Raw genomic sequence first — 20,490 nt, 5'->3', positions numbered from 1 at the left:
ATAGCAGATCTACAAGCTCACAACCCCTCGGCGAACAGGTTTGCTGTACAGGGGGAAAAAGAGCAGACCAAGTACAGAGCCAAAGGTCAAGTTTACAAAGTATTGAGGGTTTAAGTCGTTAAATGTCTGAAAACACACATTTAACATGAATCCCAATATGTAGTGGGGGTCCCTGCTTCATCTCTCTCAGCTAAGGGGTCCTTCGCCTTAAAAAACGTTGAAGAACCCTGTCCTAATATGAGAACCACTGGTGTAAACGAATCAAACGATGATCCCTTTTCCCAACATTGTATAGTATCACCAGTGCACAGACAGTAAAGCACAGCATCTCTAGTGCCATGTCGTTGTACCTACATTTGTCTTGTGCTTTGCTGCATCAACCAGGAGATGGAGCTGTTGCTCCAGCGGGGAGGGAGGCCCCTGGTTGTCACACTGTCATGAAGAACAAAGAGCACAGATACTGGCTTTGGTGGCTCTGGAATGAGGAAATAATAACACACTTGCTCTGACAATGTGCCTACAAAAAGGGCTGCCGTGTCATTTGCAGACAATCACATAACATCACATTAAGACATTCTTCTTTGCACCAAGGTTATCCAAATGAGGTCAACCAAGGGCAACCAAGAATGCTCAGGTGATAGTTTATCACATGACCAAATAGAAACATTTAATATTTATTTTACAAAGTGGTGACGATTATGTTACACATGCCGAGTTCCCACCACAGCAAGGTTGCTCACAGTAATAGTTCAGTACACTATGGTGCTTTTGCTTGCAATGATTGGTAATAATGCAATAATCAACTATTTTCTTAGCAATTATTCTATTGATAAGTTTCGATCTTTAATATACATATACAGTATGTACACTGTATATATATTAAAGATCGAAACAGTTATCTATATATATATATATATATATATATATATATATATATATATATATATATATATACACACACACACACACACACTCACAGTATACAGATATTAACCAATCAACAAAATCAATTAGTCTGCTTGATCACTTAAGACCTATTTTATACTTTGTCGTACAACTGTGTCATGCCAAAATAGCTGATCTACAAACTCACAATGTGTGCCAACGTGACGCATTGTGAGCTTGTAGATGTGCAAAGTTTTATTGATCGATTAGTTCAATTAACCCCTATTTTGATTGGTCGGCTACCTGGTCGTTTCAGGGTCATCAGATTGACCAGATGACCCTCTCCGCCCTTTTTTTCCACCCCTCATTCTCCCAGGGCAAATAGACGCTGGGAATGTGACCATTTGTAATATTATAACCATTCAAGCACCAACATGAAGAAATGTTTTTTTTTTATTCAAAAGTATCTCATGATGGATGATCCTTGGATGAGACAAACATGCCTCTACAACCAGTGGTACACCGACAGTTCTTGCTATTATACAGTACATGTTTCAACACAACATTCATATATAATCCAAAACATGAACATAATCAGTGCCTCGATATTTGAGTTTTTTGTACAGTAGTCAGGAAGGACATAATTACTGTACGTGTCAATCATCCCCGGGTGCTAAAGAAAAACAGAGCTGCAACTATTGATTCTTTTCTTAACCCTTTAAGACCGGGAACGCATCTGTGTCATTTTAGATTTCTTTGGCTGTTCAAAAATAGCAGATATACAAGCTCATAGCGCGGCACTCGAGCTTGTAGATCTGCTATTTTTGAAAAATTATGAAAAGTTGTGCAAATATTTGTAACTCAAATCTTTGCTTCTGGGGGTTCCTGGAACTAAATATTTTACAAATGTTCACTTAAAACATATAATCCAAGATTTTGCCACAAATTTTCACGATTTTTCAAAAAATAGCCAAAGAAATCTAAAAACATGACACACAGATGCATTCCCGGTCTTAATGGGTTATAATGTCGATTATTTCATATCGATTACTTTTTCATTTTATCGAGAAGCATGTTTTTGATCAAACGGAATGTCACAGGCGAAGGTAAGGGGATTTATGCAGATTCAAACACATCATCAAAAAAAAAACTTGAGGGTCGGTCTTGTAAGGAGAAAAAAGAAAAGGACAGACAAGGACCCAGCACTTGGAATGTACAACATGACATAGCATCTTAATACCTCTCATGACAATAACGTCATACAACACAAGCCTCTGCAGAAAGGGGGGGGTGGTGGGGATAAGGAAAACATGAGATATTTTCTTGAGGACAAAGAATTCCTCGCAACATAACTGTATGAGTCACAGTAAACAGTAAGTAATCCTAAGAGTTAGTTTAACTGCGTGTAGAAATTGACCCATATAAAGGTCACTTTCTAACACTCTGAGTCAAGCTAAGACTTAGAATTTGGCTCTATGCTCTCTCTCCACAGCCTAGACTGAAGGGGGAGGAGTAAAATTCAAGAGGGAAATAATATGGAGCAGTGCCATGGCAATAAGCTGGCAGGTACTGTAGGAGGAGGGAACCTGTGATGGTTCCTACCGAAGAAGTGACCACTTGATCTGTTCTTTGGCAGACTGTAGCACCTAGAAGAGGAGAACCGGTTTTCAGCAAAGCAGATCACTCCAAAAACAAAGAAGTAATAATCAAATGGTATTACACTTAACACATTGACTGCCAGAGTTTATTCATAATTTACCCCATTGACTGCCAGCGATTTGCGTGTTTTTTTGTTTTGTTATTTTGTTATTTAAATGCATTTAAGTTTCTCAGGCCATGGTTTTGAACACATACGAGGATCGACCACCAAAGAGCAGCAAAATGACACCCTCGATGACTCGCTGACCCCCCCCCCCCCCCCCGCCCTCCAGGCTCAAACAGTCAAAACAACATGAAACGGATGTGACGTCTTCGACAATCTCTGATCGGCCTAAAAACTATGTGATACACGGCGACGATGCCTGATCGTCACCCGGACCAAAGAAAATAGAAGTGGAGCTATCCGTTTGTATTTTATAGCGTGTGAAAAAACGTATTTTAGCCGCATTAGCGCATTTTTCAAGCTAAAACCGGAAACCGGAAACGGAAATCGCTGAAATTGCTTCCGGGTGAAGCGGAAGTGACTCGGAAGCGAAAATGATCTCGGAATGTAAATAAGACAGCGTCTATTAACTAAATTAAACATTAGGACGCAGATCTGCATCCTAATTACTCTGGCAGCCCACGGTTGGATCTATTAGGACGCAGATCTGCGTCCATGGCAGCGGATGTGTTAAAAAAGGCAATGCAGTAAAACTTTCACCGTCTCAATCACCACCTTGAAAACCAAACGGGTCCATCTGATATCACTCAACGGTATCGGTATTGATAAATGTCAGACGTTTTTTTTTTAAATGAAGAAAAATGAGGGAATGAGTGATGCGCATGAAGGGAAAATATGCACAATTTAATTAATCATCTTAATTCGTTGAATGAGAGGCAAACCATAACCATAAAGCATGGGGAAGGGAGACAGCTATTAATCACGGCTCGAGGAGGGATACCACTAGCCTGTCACAGGCCTCTTAAATGAGAACATTAATCAGGAGGAGCAGCATACGCGCACGCACGCACGCGCGCACACACACACACACACTTAACACAGCGCTAAAACACAGGAACCACCGCTGGCTACCTACCACCTTACCACCAAATAATTAGCAATCATGTATACATGCATACAAAATAAGGTAATGCATGATGATCTACTGGCAGCTGACAACAGAGTGGAGGGAGTACTGCAGGGTCACTGACCCCTCTCGCTGGGCCCTGACCTCTCAATGGGCCCTAGGACAACATACTGTACATATAGAAGAAGCCAGGGAATGCATCGTATGCTGCTATGTGGAATGTATGTATGGGATTCAGCACCATTTGAATGGCAATACGGCTTTGGTCAGACTGCAGTAAAAATCTGATTTGTTTCTCAAACACCATCTTTAGGCCTGACTGCTACGCTCTAGTTATTTGCAAGGGATCAGATCAGGTGTGTATTCATTCTTATGCGTACACATAAGCCTGAGTCATGCTTAACTTATACTTTATTCCTGTGGTTCTCAACCGTCTCAGACTGCGACCCCCCCCCCCAAAATAATCATATTTGAACCGGGGACCCCCCACCCTGACAAGCACCTGGAATTGTAGGAGTTGAGGCATTACATTTAGTTTGACTCGGTTGAGTCGGTTCCACATTTAAATATTGTGAAAATAGCAGATCTACAAGCTCACAATTATTTGTAGAGCTGCTATATTCATGATGTTCGCCTCTTTCTTATTTAATTTGACAATATGGCCAATGTTTGACCAGTTTTATAGTATAGTTTGTTGATTGCTTTTGATGCAGTAATGGTTTCTTTCAGGTATTAAAAGGTCTTAAAAGTCCTTAAATTGTCACTTCACTGTCATCTGGGGACCACCACCCACAGCTTGAGAACCATTGCTCTATTGTACAACGTTGTCGCTCGCTGAAAAGCGATGTGTTGTTTTAAGCTTGAATGTTCGGCGAGTGACACCATCTCATTTTAATCCCATTTCAAACCACCTAGTAATGTTTAAATGGTCCACGTGCAGTATATGTCATTATGTTTATGTATACGCTGACAGCCTATGTGTGAGTACACTTCATGTGTGCTCAATACAGAAAACGACATCATTAATTCATGCATTTAAGTATAAAAGGGTTCTGTGGAACTGTGAATACAACAACCCTCTACTAATACAATATAGTGTTGTATGTATATTATGTACCTCAGATGTATTTATCTACCCACATGTTGCTATACCAGCCTCTACAGTCTCTACTGCACCTTGTACATCATTTTTTTGTTTCTTTAAGCTTTTTCGTTTACATTTTTTTAGTCAATTGTTGTGAATCATTTGTTAACTATCACTTTAAGTATAACGCACTACCCTTGCCAAGCGCAAACACAAATGGCAATGAAAAGAATCCTGATTCCAATACACAATTTTGGCAGTTATGAGCATTACCAGTTAATAAAGTTAACGCACATTTATGTTCAACTGCATGGAAAAAAGCTCAGCAGGAAAAACATTTCTTACCTGGGTGACTGTCTGCTCCGTCAAAGGCACATCATCCCCCTGTAGGACAGACACATTTATGTATTTTTAGATAGTTGTTCTTTGTTTTCTTTGCATTTTACACTTTATTTTTTATTTGTGACGTGAATATTAGTAGAGAGACGGGGAAGGCAGGAGAGAGAGGTGATGACATGCAGCAAAAGGGCCTTGGGTTGGATTTTGAAACCGAGCCACCTGCAACAAGGATTTAACCTTGACATGGTATTATACACTCTACCGGCTGAGATACCAGGGGCGCCCAGGATAGAAACATTGTATATTTATGTCTAGGACAAATATCTGCTCTCATGATGACATTACATAAGCCATCTTTGTGGAGTAAGCGCACAAAGCATTAACCACTTCAGTGTTTCCCTTGGGATGAAGTTGTAGCAGCAGCAGTGTTGATTTTGACAGCAAATTTTGATTTAGTTTTAGTCATAGTCTTTTGAATAACATTCCATTTAGTTTTAGTCATATTTTAGTCATCTGAAATGTTTTAGATTTTGTCTAGTTTTAGTCGACTGACTATCCTAAGATTCTAGTCGACTAAATCTACAGTTAATTTAGTCGACTAAAATGTATGTTGGCGGTGCCTTGATGGCGTCCTACTCCTAATGCCTGATTTTACACTTGGTTGCATGCTGAAAATAGCAGATCTACAAGCTCACAACGCATCGCAGCGCGACGCGTTGTGAGCTTGTAGATCTGCTATTTTCAGAGCGCGACACCCGAGCGCAACCACACATAAAATAACTTGTCTTTTAGTTCAACTGGATCTCTTCTCCACTAACATTTTAGTCTAGTTTGTTATTTGTTTTATTTGTGACAATTGAAATTGTCAATATATTTAGTCATAGTTTTAGTCGTCATAGCTTGGTTTTTATTTTGTCTTTATTTAGTTTTCATCACTGAAAAAAGGTAGTCGACGAACATGTTTGTCATAGTTTTAGTCGACAAAATCAACACTGAGCAGCAGTGGTGAATATTTATCTCACTGACGCAAAATACTTTTTTTGAACAGGCGTCATAGTCACGGTGGTCCCGTGGTGGACCAACTCCAGACAACAACACACTGTGGATGGGCAATACCAAGCCTTCAAGTTATAAAGATGTATCTCCCAAATGTTTATTTCACAGATGTTTCCTTGCGTCATTCAAATCAAATGCTTACATTTGTTGTTAACGTTAAGCTTAATTTACAAGGCATCCACAAGCTGCATTACGACGCGATGATACCATGTACATGTGATGCAGTCTATGCAATGAAGTAAAGTTGCAGGACCGATTTTTTTACTTCGGCAAACGATAATCCTAATCAATGTGTTTATAATCAATGTTTTAGATTTGAGCTAAAAAAAACATCATTTTACACTTCGGCTATTCAAAAATAGCAGATCTACAAGCTCATAGCGCGGCACCGAGTGCCGCGCTATGAGCTTGTAGATCTGCTATTTTTGAAAAATTGTGAAAATGTGCACAAATCTTTTAATATATATTGTTTTAAAGCAAACATTTTGAACTCAAATCTTCGCTTCCCTGGAACAAAATATTTTGAGATGGGGGTCCGCGGCCAAATACATATACATTTTGGCGGTCCTTGACGTTAAAAAGTTTGAAAACCACTGACATACCAACATAAGTTCTTTCAAAAAAACTGTTAGAATTTAGAAGACATTTTGCCTCAGGCCTTAATGGGTTAACTGGACTTCAACAAAACATTTTTAATAATAATCCTAATCAATGTTGCTTTGCTTCAATGTTGACATCTACCTGGTAGGCTGGAACCTGTTGTAACTTAATCTAATATGCTGAGATGATCAGGTAAGCGCAAAGTTAATTGAATATGAAGAAATATGCTGAACATGAAGCAATGTGCTGTTCAGCAAATAGACGGAGCCCATAGACTTCCATTCACATAATATTCAAACATTTATTGCCAAAACCAACTCACAGTTGATTTGGAATTTGTTTCAGTGTGCTCAGAGACAACAACAACAAAAGTAACGTGAAGGTGTCGCCGCAAGATCAAAAAGAGTGTCTCGTAACTCTTGCTATGGCTCTGGCTAGATAGAGTTGCGTCCTCTCTCCTCCCCTTACAAGTGTGTAACTGGACATGAAGCATCAGTAATGACGGCGCAAAATAATATAACTTTAGTTTATAAATACATAAGACTGTTCTTCCATCGCTAAAAGAATATATAATAATTGACATAAAAATATAGCATCAGCGGTCATATTTCAATGCATTATGCTCAATACATATAGGGGAAACACTGCCACTTGCAACGTGGCATCCCTATGTTGGACATGTCATTATAGGCAAACATTTTCAAAAATTGTCCAAAATATAAAAATAAATTGTCTAAACCAAATTTTAAAGATTGTCCAAGATGTTCAAAAATAGCCAATCTACAAGCTCACAACGCATCACGATGCGACGCCTCGTGAGTTCGTAGATTGCCTGTTTTTGCCATTTGTTATACAACAAAGTATATATATAGGGCTTAAGTGGTTAAACTTACCCTGAGAGCCACACGGTGGACGACTTGCTGCGGATCACTCTCTAAGATCACCCTGCAGGGGGCAGCAGATGCATTTAGTATGTTAGTATTTTAAAGGAGTTAAGATACAGGAACACATAGGCATTTATATAACCACTGACTTTAGGATAAATCTGATAAATTCTCACTCACCCTCCGTCTACGATTTCATCCACGGCCAGGAAGAGGCCCTCCATGTTCTCCAACAAAGCTCTCCTCTCAACATTCTTCCTGCCAAGTGAGCAGAGAATTATAACAATTAACCCATTTAAAACCTGGGACGCGCCTGTGTCATTTTTAGATTTGAGCTAAAAAAAAGCATTATTTTACACTTTGGCTATTCAAAAATAGCAGATATACAAGCTCATAGCGCGGCACGAGCTTGTAGATCTGCTAGTTTTGAAAAAAAATTGAAAATGTGTGCAAATCTTTTAATATATATTGTTTTAAAGCAAACATTTTTAACTCAAATCTTTGCTTCTGGGGGGTCCCTGGAACAAAATATTTTGAGATGGGGGTCCGCGGCCAAATACATATACATTTTGGGGGTCCTTGAAAGTTTGAAAACCACTGACATACCAACATAAGTTCTTTCAAAAAAACTGTTAGAATTTAGAAGACATTTTGCCTCAGGCCTTAATGGGTTAACTGGACTTCAACGATAAGGTTACTGATTCGGAGGGGAAGAATTGTACTGTACGAACAAACTCACCTCAACATCTGGCTGAGCGAATCAAATAGACAGTTCAGAACGGCCATCAGCATAAGCTAGGTGAAAATAAAGAGAGGAATAAAACCATTAGAATTTATGTGCGACTTAGGAGGCTTCAGTGTTCAAATAATCATATCAACCAAGTACTATACTACGCACACAATGCTTATGATGCCACTAACAAAATGTTATTTATCGACCCATGTTCCCCGTTTCCACCTCTAGTCTATACCAGGGGTCTTCAACAGGGGGTCCGGGACCCCTACGGGGTTTTCAGAGTTACTACAGGGGGTCCGCCAAATCTTTGTGTGATATGATTTTTTATTTTACCTTAACCACTTGCACCTAGCATCCCTTTTTCTGAGGAAAACTTTTGCCAAAAAATAGCAGATCTACAAGCTTGTAGATCGGCTGTTTTTGGAGGTTTGGTGTAGAGCGAAAAAAGAGCAGAACAAGTAAACAAAAAAAGTATAATCTGAAACACAATTTAATACAAAATAGAGGGGTCCCTGATTCATCTCTCTCTCAGCTAGGGGGTCCTTGGCCTGAAAACGTTGAAGACCCCTGGTCTATACTACTGTATACATTGTTCTGTTATAGCTTCTATCGCTATGCATACATCTTTATATTAAATAATTAGTAAATGTTTCTTAATACTGTGTAATGCAACCGGCACATCAACACAAATGTGTCATATGTGCTAACAAACACACCTGGCAATAAAAGTAAGTGTGCTTATACACAATTAACTCAAAGTAGAGGCAACTCGTTGTACTTGTAATGGCACTTTTCGATTACAAGGACTAAGCATCACATCATCGTATAACGTATTTCATCGCAATTATTTGAGATAATCGCAATTATTTGAGATAATCGCAATTATTTTGCATAATCGTCATAATGGTTTCGATGTTTAAAGATTTTCATGCATTTTCAAATATAAACAGCAGAAATAGCTGATCTACAAGCTTACACCGCTTCATGACGCGTTGTAAGCTTGTAGATCAGCTATTTCCGCAAAAAGAAAAAAAAAGTGCAAAATGATTAAATATCAGTCATTTCTTTAAGTTCTTTAACTTCTATTCAAGTTATTTGTCATGTCTACCCTGTGCAACTTTTTTATTACAAAGCAAAAAAAGGCTTGTGTGTATTCATTATGTTCCAATGTTCAATGACGAAAAATAGTTAATGGCAATTCTTTGAGAGACAATTAACTTAAATTTGTAATCGTTGACAGCCCTAGTTTTCCATACTCTGTTTCAGATAAGGTTTCAGATAAGGTTCTCTCAGAGCCTGATTTGGGCCCTGCTTCAGGAGGTTGTAACACCGTTGAGTTCTGGGAACCCTTGGGAGGAGCCAGCCGAGTGGTCAAGCTGAGGTGAAGACAATGTTACCAGACGCTTTGGCAACACAACATTACCATTAACCCATTGAGACCGGGAGCGCATCTGAGTGTCATTTTTTTAGATTTCTTTGTGCTATTCAAAAATAGCAGATATACAAGCTCATAGCGCGGCACCGAGTGCCGCGCTATGAGCTTGTATATCTGCTATTTTGTGGAGAAAAAAAACTTTGGGCAAATGTTTGAATATATATTTTTCAAAAGCTAACATTTTCAACTCTGTCACAACTTCTGGGGGTCCCTGGAACAAAAATGTTTTGAGATGGGGGGGCCACGGCCAAATACATATCATTTTTGAGAACCACTGATATTATAGCAACATAGGATTTAGAAGACAGTTGTAGAATCCCCCAGAAGCAAATATTTGAGTTACAAATGTTAGCTTTAAACAATATATATATATATATATATATATTCAAAGATTTGAAAAAAAGAATCCACGATTTCTCCACCAAAAATAGCAGCTCTACAAGCTCATAGCGCTTGTAGATCTGCTATTTTTGAATAGCCAAAAGAAATCTAAAAATGACACACAGATGCGTTCCCGGTCTTAATGGGTTAACTAGCAAACAAATAGATTTTTTTTGACAGCCAGACGATTGTAGATCACCGCCTACTGATACATCTGGTGACATCTAAATCCAACGTAGGAGCTACAACCGGGCGCAAACAATTTGGACATTTAAAAACAAACTCCAGGCTCCTGGATCGCTGGCGTGGCGGTCCAGCCAGGCACCTAGGCTACAATGTAGCCTGACAGCGCGTCGTGGGTTCGAGTCCCGATCCCGACGGCCTTTGCTATGCGTCATTCCTCCCCCCTTCTGAAAATATGTTGTACCATAGACCCCCCATACAAGATCTGTGTGGATTTGGAAAATATTCCACAGTTTTCTTTTTTTTTCCAAGATTTTCTTCTTTGAAAATAGCCTATCTACAACATGAGTTTGTAGATCGGCTATTTTCAAATATCCAATGTATTTGTACATGGGTTTAAAGTGCTCAGAGTCGCTTTTGTTGAGCTTGTTTTCACAAACCTGGTTGCTTATTTCTCTCGCAAAAGCTGGCAACCCTGTCTACACAGACACTCGTGTAGAGCTCGATCTCGCTCTCTCAATCTCCCTCTCTCTCTCTGTGCAATTCCTCTCAAATAAACAGCCAGCCCCTCGAGCACGCTCGCTCACTCTCTCATTTTGTTTTGTAATGTTTAACTTAATGGGACGGTAATATACTAATATCGCGGTAGGGACTGTTTGTTGTGGTCAGATCCAACGACCCTCCCCTACAGCCACACGGTGGCTGTAATGTGCTCTCATTGGCTGTGGCGCGGTTCTCCTTGCAGAGTGGTCTCAGACCCTTTCATACTGTATGGTATTGTCTGATGTTCAGTCGGCGACAGAGCCGGATGGATATCAAACCTGCTAGATATTTGAAACGGTTCGGGAAGGCCATCGCCGAGCGTAATCATCGTGGCCGGATCGTCTCGCAGAGCCTTTCACACACAGTGACCAAAACCTCGCCGATCACAGCCCGATCTGCGTCAGATCGGGGGTTTTGTCGGCGAGACCCAAAAAAAAGGTCCCCGACAGGTATAATCGGACCAAATATCCTACAGTGTGTGCGTGCCCTAAGTGTAAGTAAAGCAGTAAATCGCAATTATTTTATATAGTCGCAATTATTTTTGCATACTCGTCATAATCAATTCCATGTTAAAAAATGTCATATTTTTATAGTGGATATAGCAGATCCATAAGCTCAAAACGCGTCGCGATGCGTTTTGAGCTTATAGATCGGCTATTTCCATTACTAATGTTTATTTTTTAAGCATAAAGTAATTAAATATGTGTTATTTGTCATATCTGCCCAGTGCAACTTTTGTTTTCCGAAAGCTACAAGACAAACAGAAATGTCATTTTTATTAATAATGTTCCATTAATTTTCAACGACAGAAACACAATTAAATCGCAATTATTTGAGTGATAATTAATTGTCAACTTAAATGTGTAATCGTGACACAGCCCTAAGGCTAGTTGGCGTTTTTTTCTCTCCACTGGTTCACTGTCCACTGTTCAAGGCAAGGAGCCGGCTGAGTGGTCAAGCTGAGGTGAAGACAATGTTACCAGACGCTTTGGCAACACAACATTACCATTAACTAGCAACGGCAAAGGAAGGTCGGCTAAAACAAACGCATTTATTTTGACAGCCAGACGATTGTAGATCACCGCCTACTGACATCTAAATCCAAACGTAGGAGCTACAACTGGGCACAAACAATTTGGGACATTTAAAAACAAACTCCAGGCTCCTGGATCGCTGGCGTGGCGGGGTCCAGACACCTAGGCTATACTATCTCCTATATGTAATAAAGGCATAAAAAGCCCCAAAACCCACAACCTCCGCTCTTCAAACACCAACCTCCTCAACACCCACAAGGCCAAGCTACGTACCATGGGGCGACCAGGCTTTTTGCTCGCCCCCCCCGAACTGTGGAACGCCCTCCCAGTCCACCCGAGAGCATGCGCCACAGTCTAAAGACCTACCTTTTTAACAAAGCATTTTTTTAGCTACACTGGTTTTACCTCTAGGCTTTATGCCCCATGTTTTCAGTTTCTCAGATGTTTTTAATGGTGTTGTGTTTCTTTTTATGCAACTGCCTATTGTAGCACTTTGAGATTTTCAAATGTAACGTGCATTATAAATAAAATCCATTATTATTATTATTAAAACAAATCTTTAAAAAAAAAGATAAGTGTAAGTAAAACAGTGGCTGTAGGCTAGTTGGCGCCTTTTCTCTCCACTGGTCAAGCCCCAGCACTGACTTTTAGATTTCCCCAGATGATCAGTAAGCTACGGGATCTCTGATCGTCTGGCTACGCGATACTAAACTGGAAGTACAGGGCTGCAGGACGTTCCGGGTTTCCCTGGACCACGACGCGTAGCCCTGTACTTTCATGTACTACCGGTTAGACACTTCCGGCAGTAGTTATTTTCCTCTCCTTGAGAGCGGGAGATTAACCCATTGAGACCTGAAGCCGATTCTACATGTCTCCTAAATCTCAACAGTTTTCTGAAAAACGTATGTTTCTATATCAGTGGTGCTCAATCTTTTGAGTGTCAAGGACCCCCAAAATTATATGTATTTGGCCGCGGACCCCCATCAAAATATTTTGCTGCAGGGACCCCCCAAAAGCAAAGATTTGAGTTAAAAATGTTCACTTTAAAAATATATATATTCAAAGATTTGCACACATTTTCACGTTTTTTCAAAAATAGCAGATCTACAAGCTCGTAGCGCGGCACCGAGTGCCGCGCTATGAGCTTGTATATCTGCTATTTTTTAATAGCCCAAAGTGTAAAATAATGCTTTTTAGCTCAAATCTAAAAATGACACAGTTCCAGGTCTTAATGGGTTAAATTAGGAACACGGTTTAACTTAAGGCCTACCTCGTTTTCATGTGAACTGCCAATCACATAGAAGAAGAGGTCTATGTTGCTCTTGTAGACGACTGTGAGGCCCTCCAGTAGTGCTATCTCACCTATGAGGAAGAACGTACGAACATAAACACACAATGACATGAACACACACACACACGGCAAGTTTGATCTGTATTTAGCCTAGGAAATGAGTCAGAGCATCTGTTGTGGTTGGTCATGGTGTTCTCTCTTACTATCTGTCCGGTGTGTTTTGGTGAAAATGTTCTTCTCAAAGGCCTTCTGTTCCTTCACTGTAGGGTATGTGTCATCATAATACTGTGAAGCAATTAAGAAAGAGGACATTTAAGCATAAATATGTATCAATTAGGTGCAGTTTGTTCATGCTCCAAGACCTGAGGCCGATTCCACAAATGCCTTCTAAATCTAAAATAGTAGATGTACTGTACAAGCTTGCAGCGTGGCACGAAGTGACGCGATGTGAGCTTGTATATCTGCTATTTTTGAATAGCCAATGCTAAAATCGAAAAAATACCAGAGATGCTTTCTTAATCCATTAAGACCTGGAACGCATCTGTGTCACTAGATTTCTTTGGCTATAGCAGATATACAAGCTCATGAGCTTGTAGATCTGCTATTTTTTTAAATAATGTATTGCTTTGTGCAAATCTTTGAATATATATATATATTTTTTTTTAAAGCAAACATTTTTAACTCAAATCTTTGCTTCTGGGGGATTCTACACATGTCTTCTAAATCCTAACAGTTTAAAACAAAATATATATATGTTACTATAATCAGTGATTCTCAAACTTTTTCATGTCAAAGACCCCCAAATGATATGTATTTGGCCACGGACCCCCATCTCAAAATATGTTGTTCCAGGGACCCCCAGAAGCACAGATCGGAGTTAAAATCCACCCAACAAGACATTTGTCTAAAGTGTATTGTCAAAAGGCATAGGCAAAATTATACCTTGGCGTAAAGCCGGTCTCCATCGTTGTCTAGAATGAGGACTGCTTTGACAGTGTACAATGACGGTTCCTGCGTGAGAAAGAGACACAGAGATCAAAATTAGAAACAAATTTCTGTACAATCAAATCCAGTCGTTTAAAACTGCAAGAGTGGCATTACTATTTTACACTGCTTAAAGGAGGAGTTCACCCAAAAAATGACATATTTTCTATCAATTGCATACCCCATGAAGCCTTGAATTCATGGATTTGTTTTTGTTTTTGTTGCATTCCTAAGCCAATAATTTGATTCCCGTCTCCTAACGACTAATGTATCCGGTAGGAGACACAAAGTAGATTCTTTGTGTCTCCTACCGGAAATACACACGGTCATCAAATTGTTGGCTTAGGAATGCGACAAAAACAAAAATAAATCCATGAATTCAAGGCTTCATGGGGCGTGCAATTGATATAAAATAAGTCATTTTCTGGGTGAACTCCTCCTTTAAAGCTGCAATCCATACATTTTTGATATGTCCTACCCGGAGTTTGAACCTCATCTCCCATACTAGAAACCAAAATGTCTACAGCAGGGGTCTTCAACAGGGGGTCCGAGACCCCTTGGGCTTCCTCAAGAGTTACTACAGGGGGGGGGTTGCCAAATCTATCTATGAAATCTATGAAAAGGTTTAATCTGCAACACAATGTTACACAATGTGCAGTGGGGGTCCCTGCTTAATCTCTCTCTCAGCTAAGGGGTCCTTGTCCAGAAAAACGTTGAAGAGCCCTGGTCTACAGCTCATGCAATCCAGAAGTGCCTAGTGGTCAAGAAAAAGGCAACTTGACCAGGGGAGATATTGGGCTTATTAGCTATTAGGCAGTACTACTTCTCCCTTATCTACTGGGCCACCTCTCACATTACTGCAGATGGGTAATATATCTTGTATTAATAACAATAATAAAACATACTCTACAATACGGTTTGGTTAACAGAGTGTTTCATTCATTAAAATGAGTTGCAATGGAAGCTTTCATCACATGACAAAAATAACTAGAGAATGTCAACACGAAAATGTGTCGTTTTTGGTTTAGCGACACGTCATGTTCAGTACTTTACCTTCTACTCCAGTCACTACACCTCAAAAGCAAATATAGTACTTTTACTCCACTATAATTATTGGAAAACATTAGCTGGTTACTATAGTAGATTTTGATTATTATTACAAAACATACGTTAACAACTTCAGGCCTGTTTAAACTTTGGCTGTTTTCAAAAGATGTTTTATAAATCTTAGACATTTTGATAACTTGTGAAATGGGGACATTCTGCAAAATGAGTATGTTTTACTTTTGGTACTTTAAAGTACATTTTGATACCAATACTTTTGGTACTTTTACTTAAGTAAATGTTTTATTCCGGACTTTTACTCGTAACAGAGCATTTCTACATTGCAGTATTGATACTTTTACATATAATTACTTTTTCCACCACTGCCCTGCAGTCAGACAGGTGACGGACGTTAAACCTCCACATCATCCATAAACACACACACAACGTTAGCACGCTAGGCTAGCTGCTAGCCTAAACCTACAGTAGTTACTGCGGATTCTCGCTCGGTTTTGCCCAACAGTTATAATTACAAATGTAAAGCATCAGTGGAGGTATATTATGTATGGACACATTATATAATGTGACGATTTTAAACATTACCAATATCGGAGAATCCATCTTCTGTTCTGTGTGGTTAGTTAGCAGGCTAGCTACTAGCTAGTAGAAGTGTACTGTCTGACTGTGTACTGGTGGTCAGTGTTGTCAGGTTTTGCGAGAGAAACAAGCAACCAGGTCTATAAAAACAGGTCCAAAAGAAGCGAATAGGCTACATGAGCCCTTTAAACCTCCTCGGCTATTTTAAAATATTTATATATATTTCAAAGAAAAAGAAAAATCTTGAAAATGTAGGAATCATTTTAAATCCACAAAATCTTGTATGGGGGTCTCTGGCACAAAAAAAAATCAGAATGTTTGGTCTACAGATATATTCATTTGGGGGTACTTGACATGAAAATGTTGGAGAACCACTGGTTTAAACAACATTACACAGCAAGCCCAAAATAGCAACTACTACACTTTAGAGACAAGCCCAAAATAAGCAACTACACTTTTAGAAACAAGCCCAAAGTTGCTTATAATAAGCGGACATGGCAACGCTGCTACTAGTGGTGCAATGAAAGAGGGCCTTCCCTATTGGCTAATGTCGGTCTGTGAGTCATGAACGGCAACTAGCCGATCTACAAGCTCACAAGGCGTCACATTGCGCCGCGTTCTGTGCTTGTAGATCGTTGATTATTAGCTACGCGACACCATCGCACGACGAAGTATGGCTCAGGCCACAGGGTTCAGAGTTCATGTGGGGTGTAAACCTTTTTTATTTATTATTTATTTGTATCTTTTATTTTTTACACAAGAGCATCCATGATCCAACCACGGAAGAATGAAAACAAAAATAAAGAATGTAATTGAATTATGCACAACAAAATATAAAGCCAATGACAGTAGATTAAAGCATTTCATCAATTTTCATATATTTTTTTAATTGTATTGTATTTTATCAAAATAAATGAAAAAAATAGCCTATAAATAAAACAAATTAAAAATCACGGCCCTCTACGCATTAGAAGGACAATATCAGTCACCAGAACCAAGGACGGGTGTTTTCGATGAATCTATCATTGTTAAATTGGAGTTTGAAGTTACAATGGGTTGGTATAAGAACAGGGGGCCTGTCTGATAAAAATGAATATCAAATATCTAAATTCTGAATCAACAGCTTAAAAACTGTCAAACAAACAGGCCTGGGTAGACGTTAAAATGACCCCAAATATGTTCGAAACAAGTGAAATATCCCTTTAAAAGTCACCTGCAAAATAATTTTACCATCTTAAGATAAAGATAAAGCTGGTGATCATTTCATATATTTTGCTTACAAAAAGAAAAACGAAAAAAAAAAAACAGTCTGCAACAACACAACACATTATGTAATTGCTGTGTGTAGGCTGTTGCCTTCTTGTATAGTGGGTGACCTCAGTGCCCTCGAATGTTTTATTTATATGCCATTTTAGCCTTGTCTGTATACTCATGAACAACTTTTTTTAAGGATCCTCCTACATTTAACCAACCTAATTATCCCAGTTCCCACTTCTGGGAAGCATTTGGAAACCCTGCCTGGTGGGTATTCCCCTTGTATCACTCCATGGATGACATCACTGAGTCCGCCTTATTGCTGCAGGATGGTTTATAGGATCCCAACAATGTCTTTTTTACCAGTAGATACATAATTATGCATTCACACAGTATAGGCACCATCACACCTTTGTTTTTCTCACTATTGCACTACAAATTGGCCAGTAGCCTACTGTACATTGATAACATTCAACAACTCTACAACTGTAACTTACGGTACATTTGCAACAGTATTGTGGGCAACCATGAAATTTTGCAACGGCGCACCATGTTTACACAATTCAACCACAAAGATTTCAAAATTACCCTTGGACGCCTGGGAGGAAACATACACCCTTTGACAGTACAGAGAAGGTTAATCTTACATTTCATACAAACATGATCCAACATCATGTTTACAGGGCCATATTTGTGGGGGGGGAAGGGGGGCGGTCTCGACCCCAAGAAATGACATGAAAAAAGACCATTACTGCATCAAAAGTAATCAACAAACTTTACTATACCATAAGAACTGGTCAAACATTGGCCAAATTGTCAAATAATATAAGAAAGAGACCGAAAATTTGACAACAGCCGATCTCACAACGCCTTGCATTGTAGATCTGCTATTTTCACAATTTTTATCTGTGGAACCGAGTCAAACAAATTCTAATGCCTCAACTCTTACATTCCAAGTGATTGTCAGGGTGGGGGGTCCCCAGTTCAAATCTATGATTATTTTGGGGGTCATGCCCTGAAAAGGTTGAGAACTACTGCACTAGAACATGACACTAGCATTTTTTTTTGTCTCAGTTGGGTCATCACAAACTTTGTAAATAAGACCCTCATATTTGCGGTACCTTTACATATGTTCCATTCACTGCATGTATTTATACCTTATACATACACACAGTGGATGAATGTCATCTTGTGATTATAACCGAAACAAAATAACATGGAATAGAAAATGAACCAAGCCAGTGTGAGAGTATATTAGTAATGTTTGGTCGATTTAGTTGACTTCTATCAGCTTGATTTGATTTGATCTTTATTTATCTTGAACAAACAAAACATTGTACAGAAAACTCCAGACATCCTCAGCACAATAACAGAGCACAAACAGTGAAGGTAAATTGTATTTTAAGCATTTTAAATTGTATACATTGTGTGAGGCTGAAGAAGATGAAGGGATTGTAATCTGAGTTCCCAGAAGTTTTCGCCAGCTCTGGCATATTGATTGTGAAGTCCTGTACATTTTGTTTGTATACTTGTCTGTACGTTTGTAAAAGAAAAAATAAGCATATCTAGGCCTACTGTATTTATTCCCTCCCTGTCTAAGAACACACAACCCTGTATGCTGAATAAAAAACTTAGAATGAAAAAGAAAAAAACACAACAGTTGGTAGCTCCCTTCATAGGAACCTAGTGCTGCTGTTATCAGCATTAGGCAGAGCTTCCGCCACCCGACATCCTCCTTTGCCTTCTCTCTCTCTCTCTCGCTCTCTCTCTGGTTCTGCATAAGCCACCGGCATGAACTTCTATGGAAGTACAGTACACATGCAACCAGACAAATGCACAGTACAGTACATATGCATAGACTGTGCAGGTACACACACACACACACACACACACACACACACACACACACACACACACACACACACACACACACACACACACACACACACACACACACAGATTCTTAAATGAGATTATACCAATACTGCTATAACAAGGACAAGTTTTATATTCAAATAAAACAAAAAATCACCTTCAATTATACAAAAAAGAAGAAGAAAAAGAGCAAGTCATTGTGAAATGTTATCTGGAAATCATAAGATAATTATTGAGAAATTCGGAACAATGATGCCGTGGGTTGAGGTTCCTCATTTGTTTGAAGCGTGTGACAAGCATCATGGAACAACAAGAAGAAACACTTTTATATCAACCCCTTCACTTGTCTGTGCATTGACACGAGTCAATCTGCATCTGGACAATACAATCAATGTGGCCCTGGGTAAAAAGTACACAAAAATACTCTCAGTCATCCGCCCTCTCTGTATCTTGTTCCTCTTTTCCCAGCAGCTGACTCCAAAAATATTCCCCCTCTTGATACCACAACCAAAGGAATACACTCATTTTGTTTAGCGGTAAGGTAGTTTTTCCATTAGTGTATTATACAGCATGCTTTCTGGTTGTTAAAACAAGACCTCAAATACCACATTCCTCCATCTTTAATGAGCAAAATGTCATGGCGACAAGAGACATGGTGGGGGTGGGGTGGGGTGTCAGTGTGTCACAAAAAAAACATAGCCAAACATAATTAATCCCTAACAACTATCCACTAAACACAGGCTGATACAACTGTCAAGGTTTATTTCCATTGATTAAAATAAAAAAATCCATTAAAAAGCCTAAAACATAATGTGAAGTAGAATGTAGTGGAGGTACTTCTGTGGCCTACAGACAATGTGCACAAGAAATTTGGCGCTGATCGGTCCAGCGATTTGCTATTTTTTTAAACCCCAGACACCCAGACAGTCACACGGGTCCTCTTCAAGATGGCTCCATGCCATTAAAAAAAAAGCATATGAGACCAGAGTCGGATCAAGGGGTAGTTGAGGGTGTTCATCAGTGGTGTAAAGTAACTAAGTACATTTGCTTAAGTACTGTACTTAAGTACAATCTTGAGATATTTGTACTTTACTTGAGTATTTCCAATTTCCAATACTTTTACTTTTACTCCATTACACCTCAGAGGAAAATATTGTGCTTTTACTCCACTCCAATTATTTGAAAACTTTCTAGCTACTTTTCAGATATAAATTATTTGAAAATAGCAGATCTACAAGCTCACAACGCCTTGCGATGCGACGCGCCGTTTCTGCTATTTTCAAATATTTTAGTACTTTTACTTTTGGTACTTTAAGTACATTTTCATGCCAATACTTTTGTACTTTTACTCAAGTAAATTGTGAATTCTGGACTTTTAATTGTAACAGAGTATTTCTATATTGCAGTATTGGTACTTTTACTTAAGAAAAAACATTTGAGTACTTTTTCCACCACTGGTGTTCATGTGCAGTATAGAGCTTGATCAGCATGGACTAGTAGTAAAAGGACACAACTGTAATTCATACCACAATTAACAAGACCCTCGGAAATTAAGC

The 20,490-nt window shown here is 39.1% G+C and overlaps 1 protein-coding gene across 1 annotated transcript; it reads right to left on the bottom strand.

Annotated features, from left to right (window-relative positions):
• Positions 1–1,325: 1,325 nt before the first annotated feature.
• copz1 (COPI coat complex subunit zeta 1) lies at positions 1,326–15,910 on the bottom strand. Its single transcript, XM_084068306.1, has 9 exons — positions 15,812–15,910; positions 14,123–14,191; positions 13,384–13,465; positions 13,160–13,251; positions 8,317–8,372; positions 7,758–7,835; positions 7,587–7,638; positions 5,044–5,082; positions 1,326–2,531 (listed from the first exon to the last, which is right to left on the bottom strand). Exons 1-9 carry the CDS (start codon positions 15,827–15,829, stop codon positions 2,484–2,486), a joined length of 534 nt encoding a protein of 177 aa, XP_083924432.1. The 5' UTR covers positions 15,830–15,910; the 3' UTR covers positions 1,326–2,483.
• Positions 15,911–20,490: the final 4,580 nt, after the last annotated feature.

This window comes from Gymnoscopelus microlampas (genome assembly GCF_963454915.1).
Source record: "Gymnoscopelus microlampas genome assembly, chromosome: 10".
Taxonomy (NCBI): Eukaryota; Metazoa; Chordata; class Actinopteri; order Myctophiformes; family Myctophidae; genus Gymnoscopelus; species Gymnoscopelus microlampas.
The sequence above is the reverse complement of the archived record's forward strand: the minus strand, read 5'-3'. Positions and strand labels throughout refer to the sequence as shown.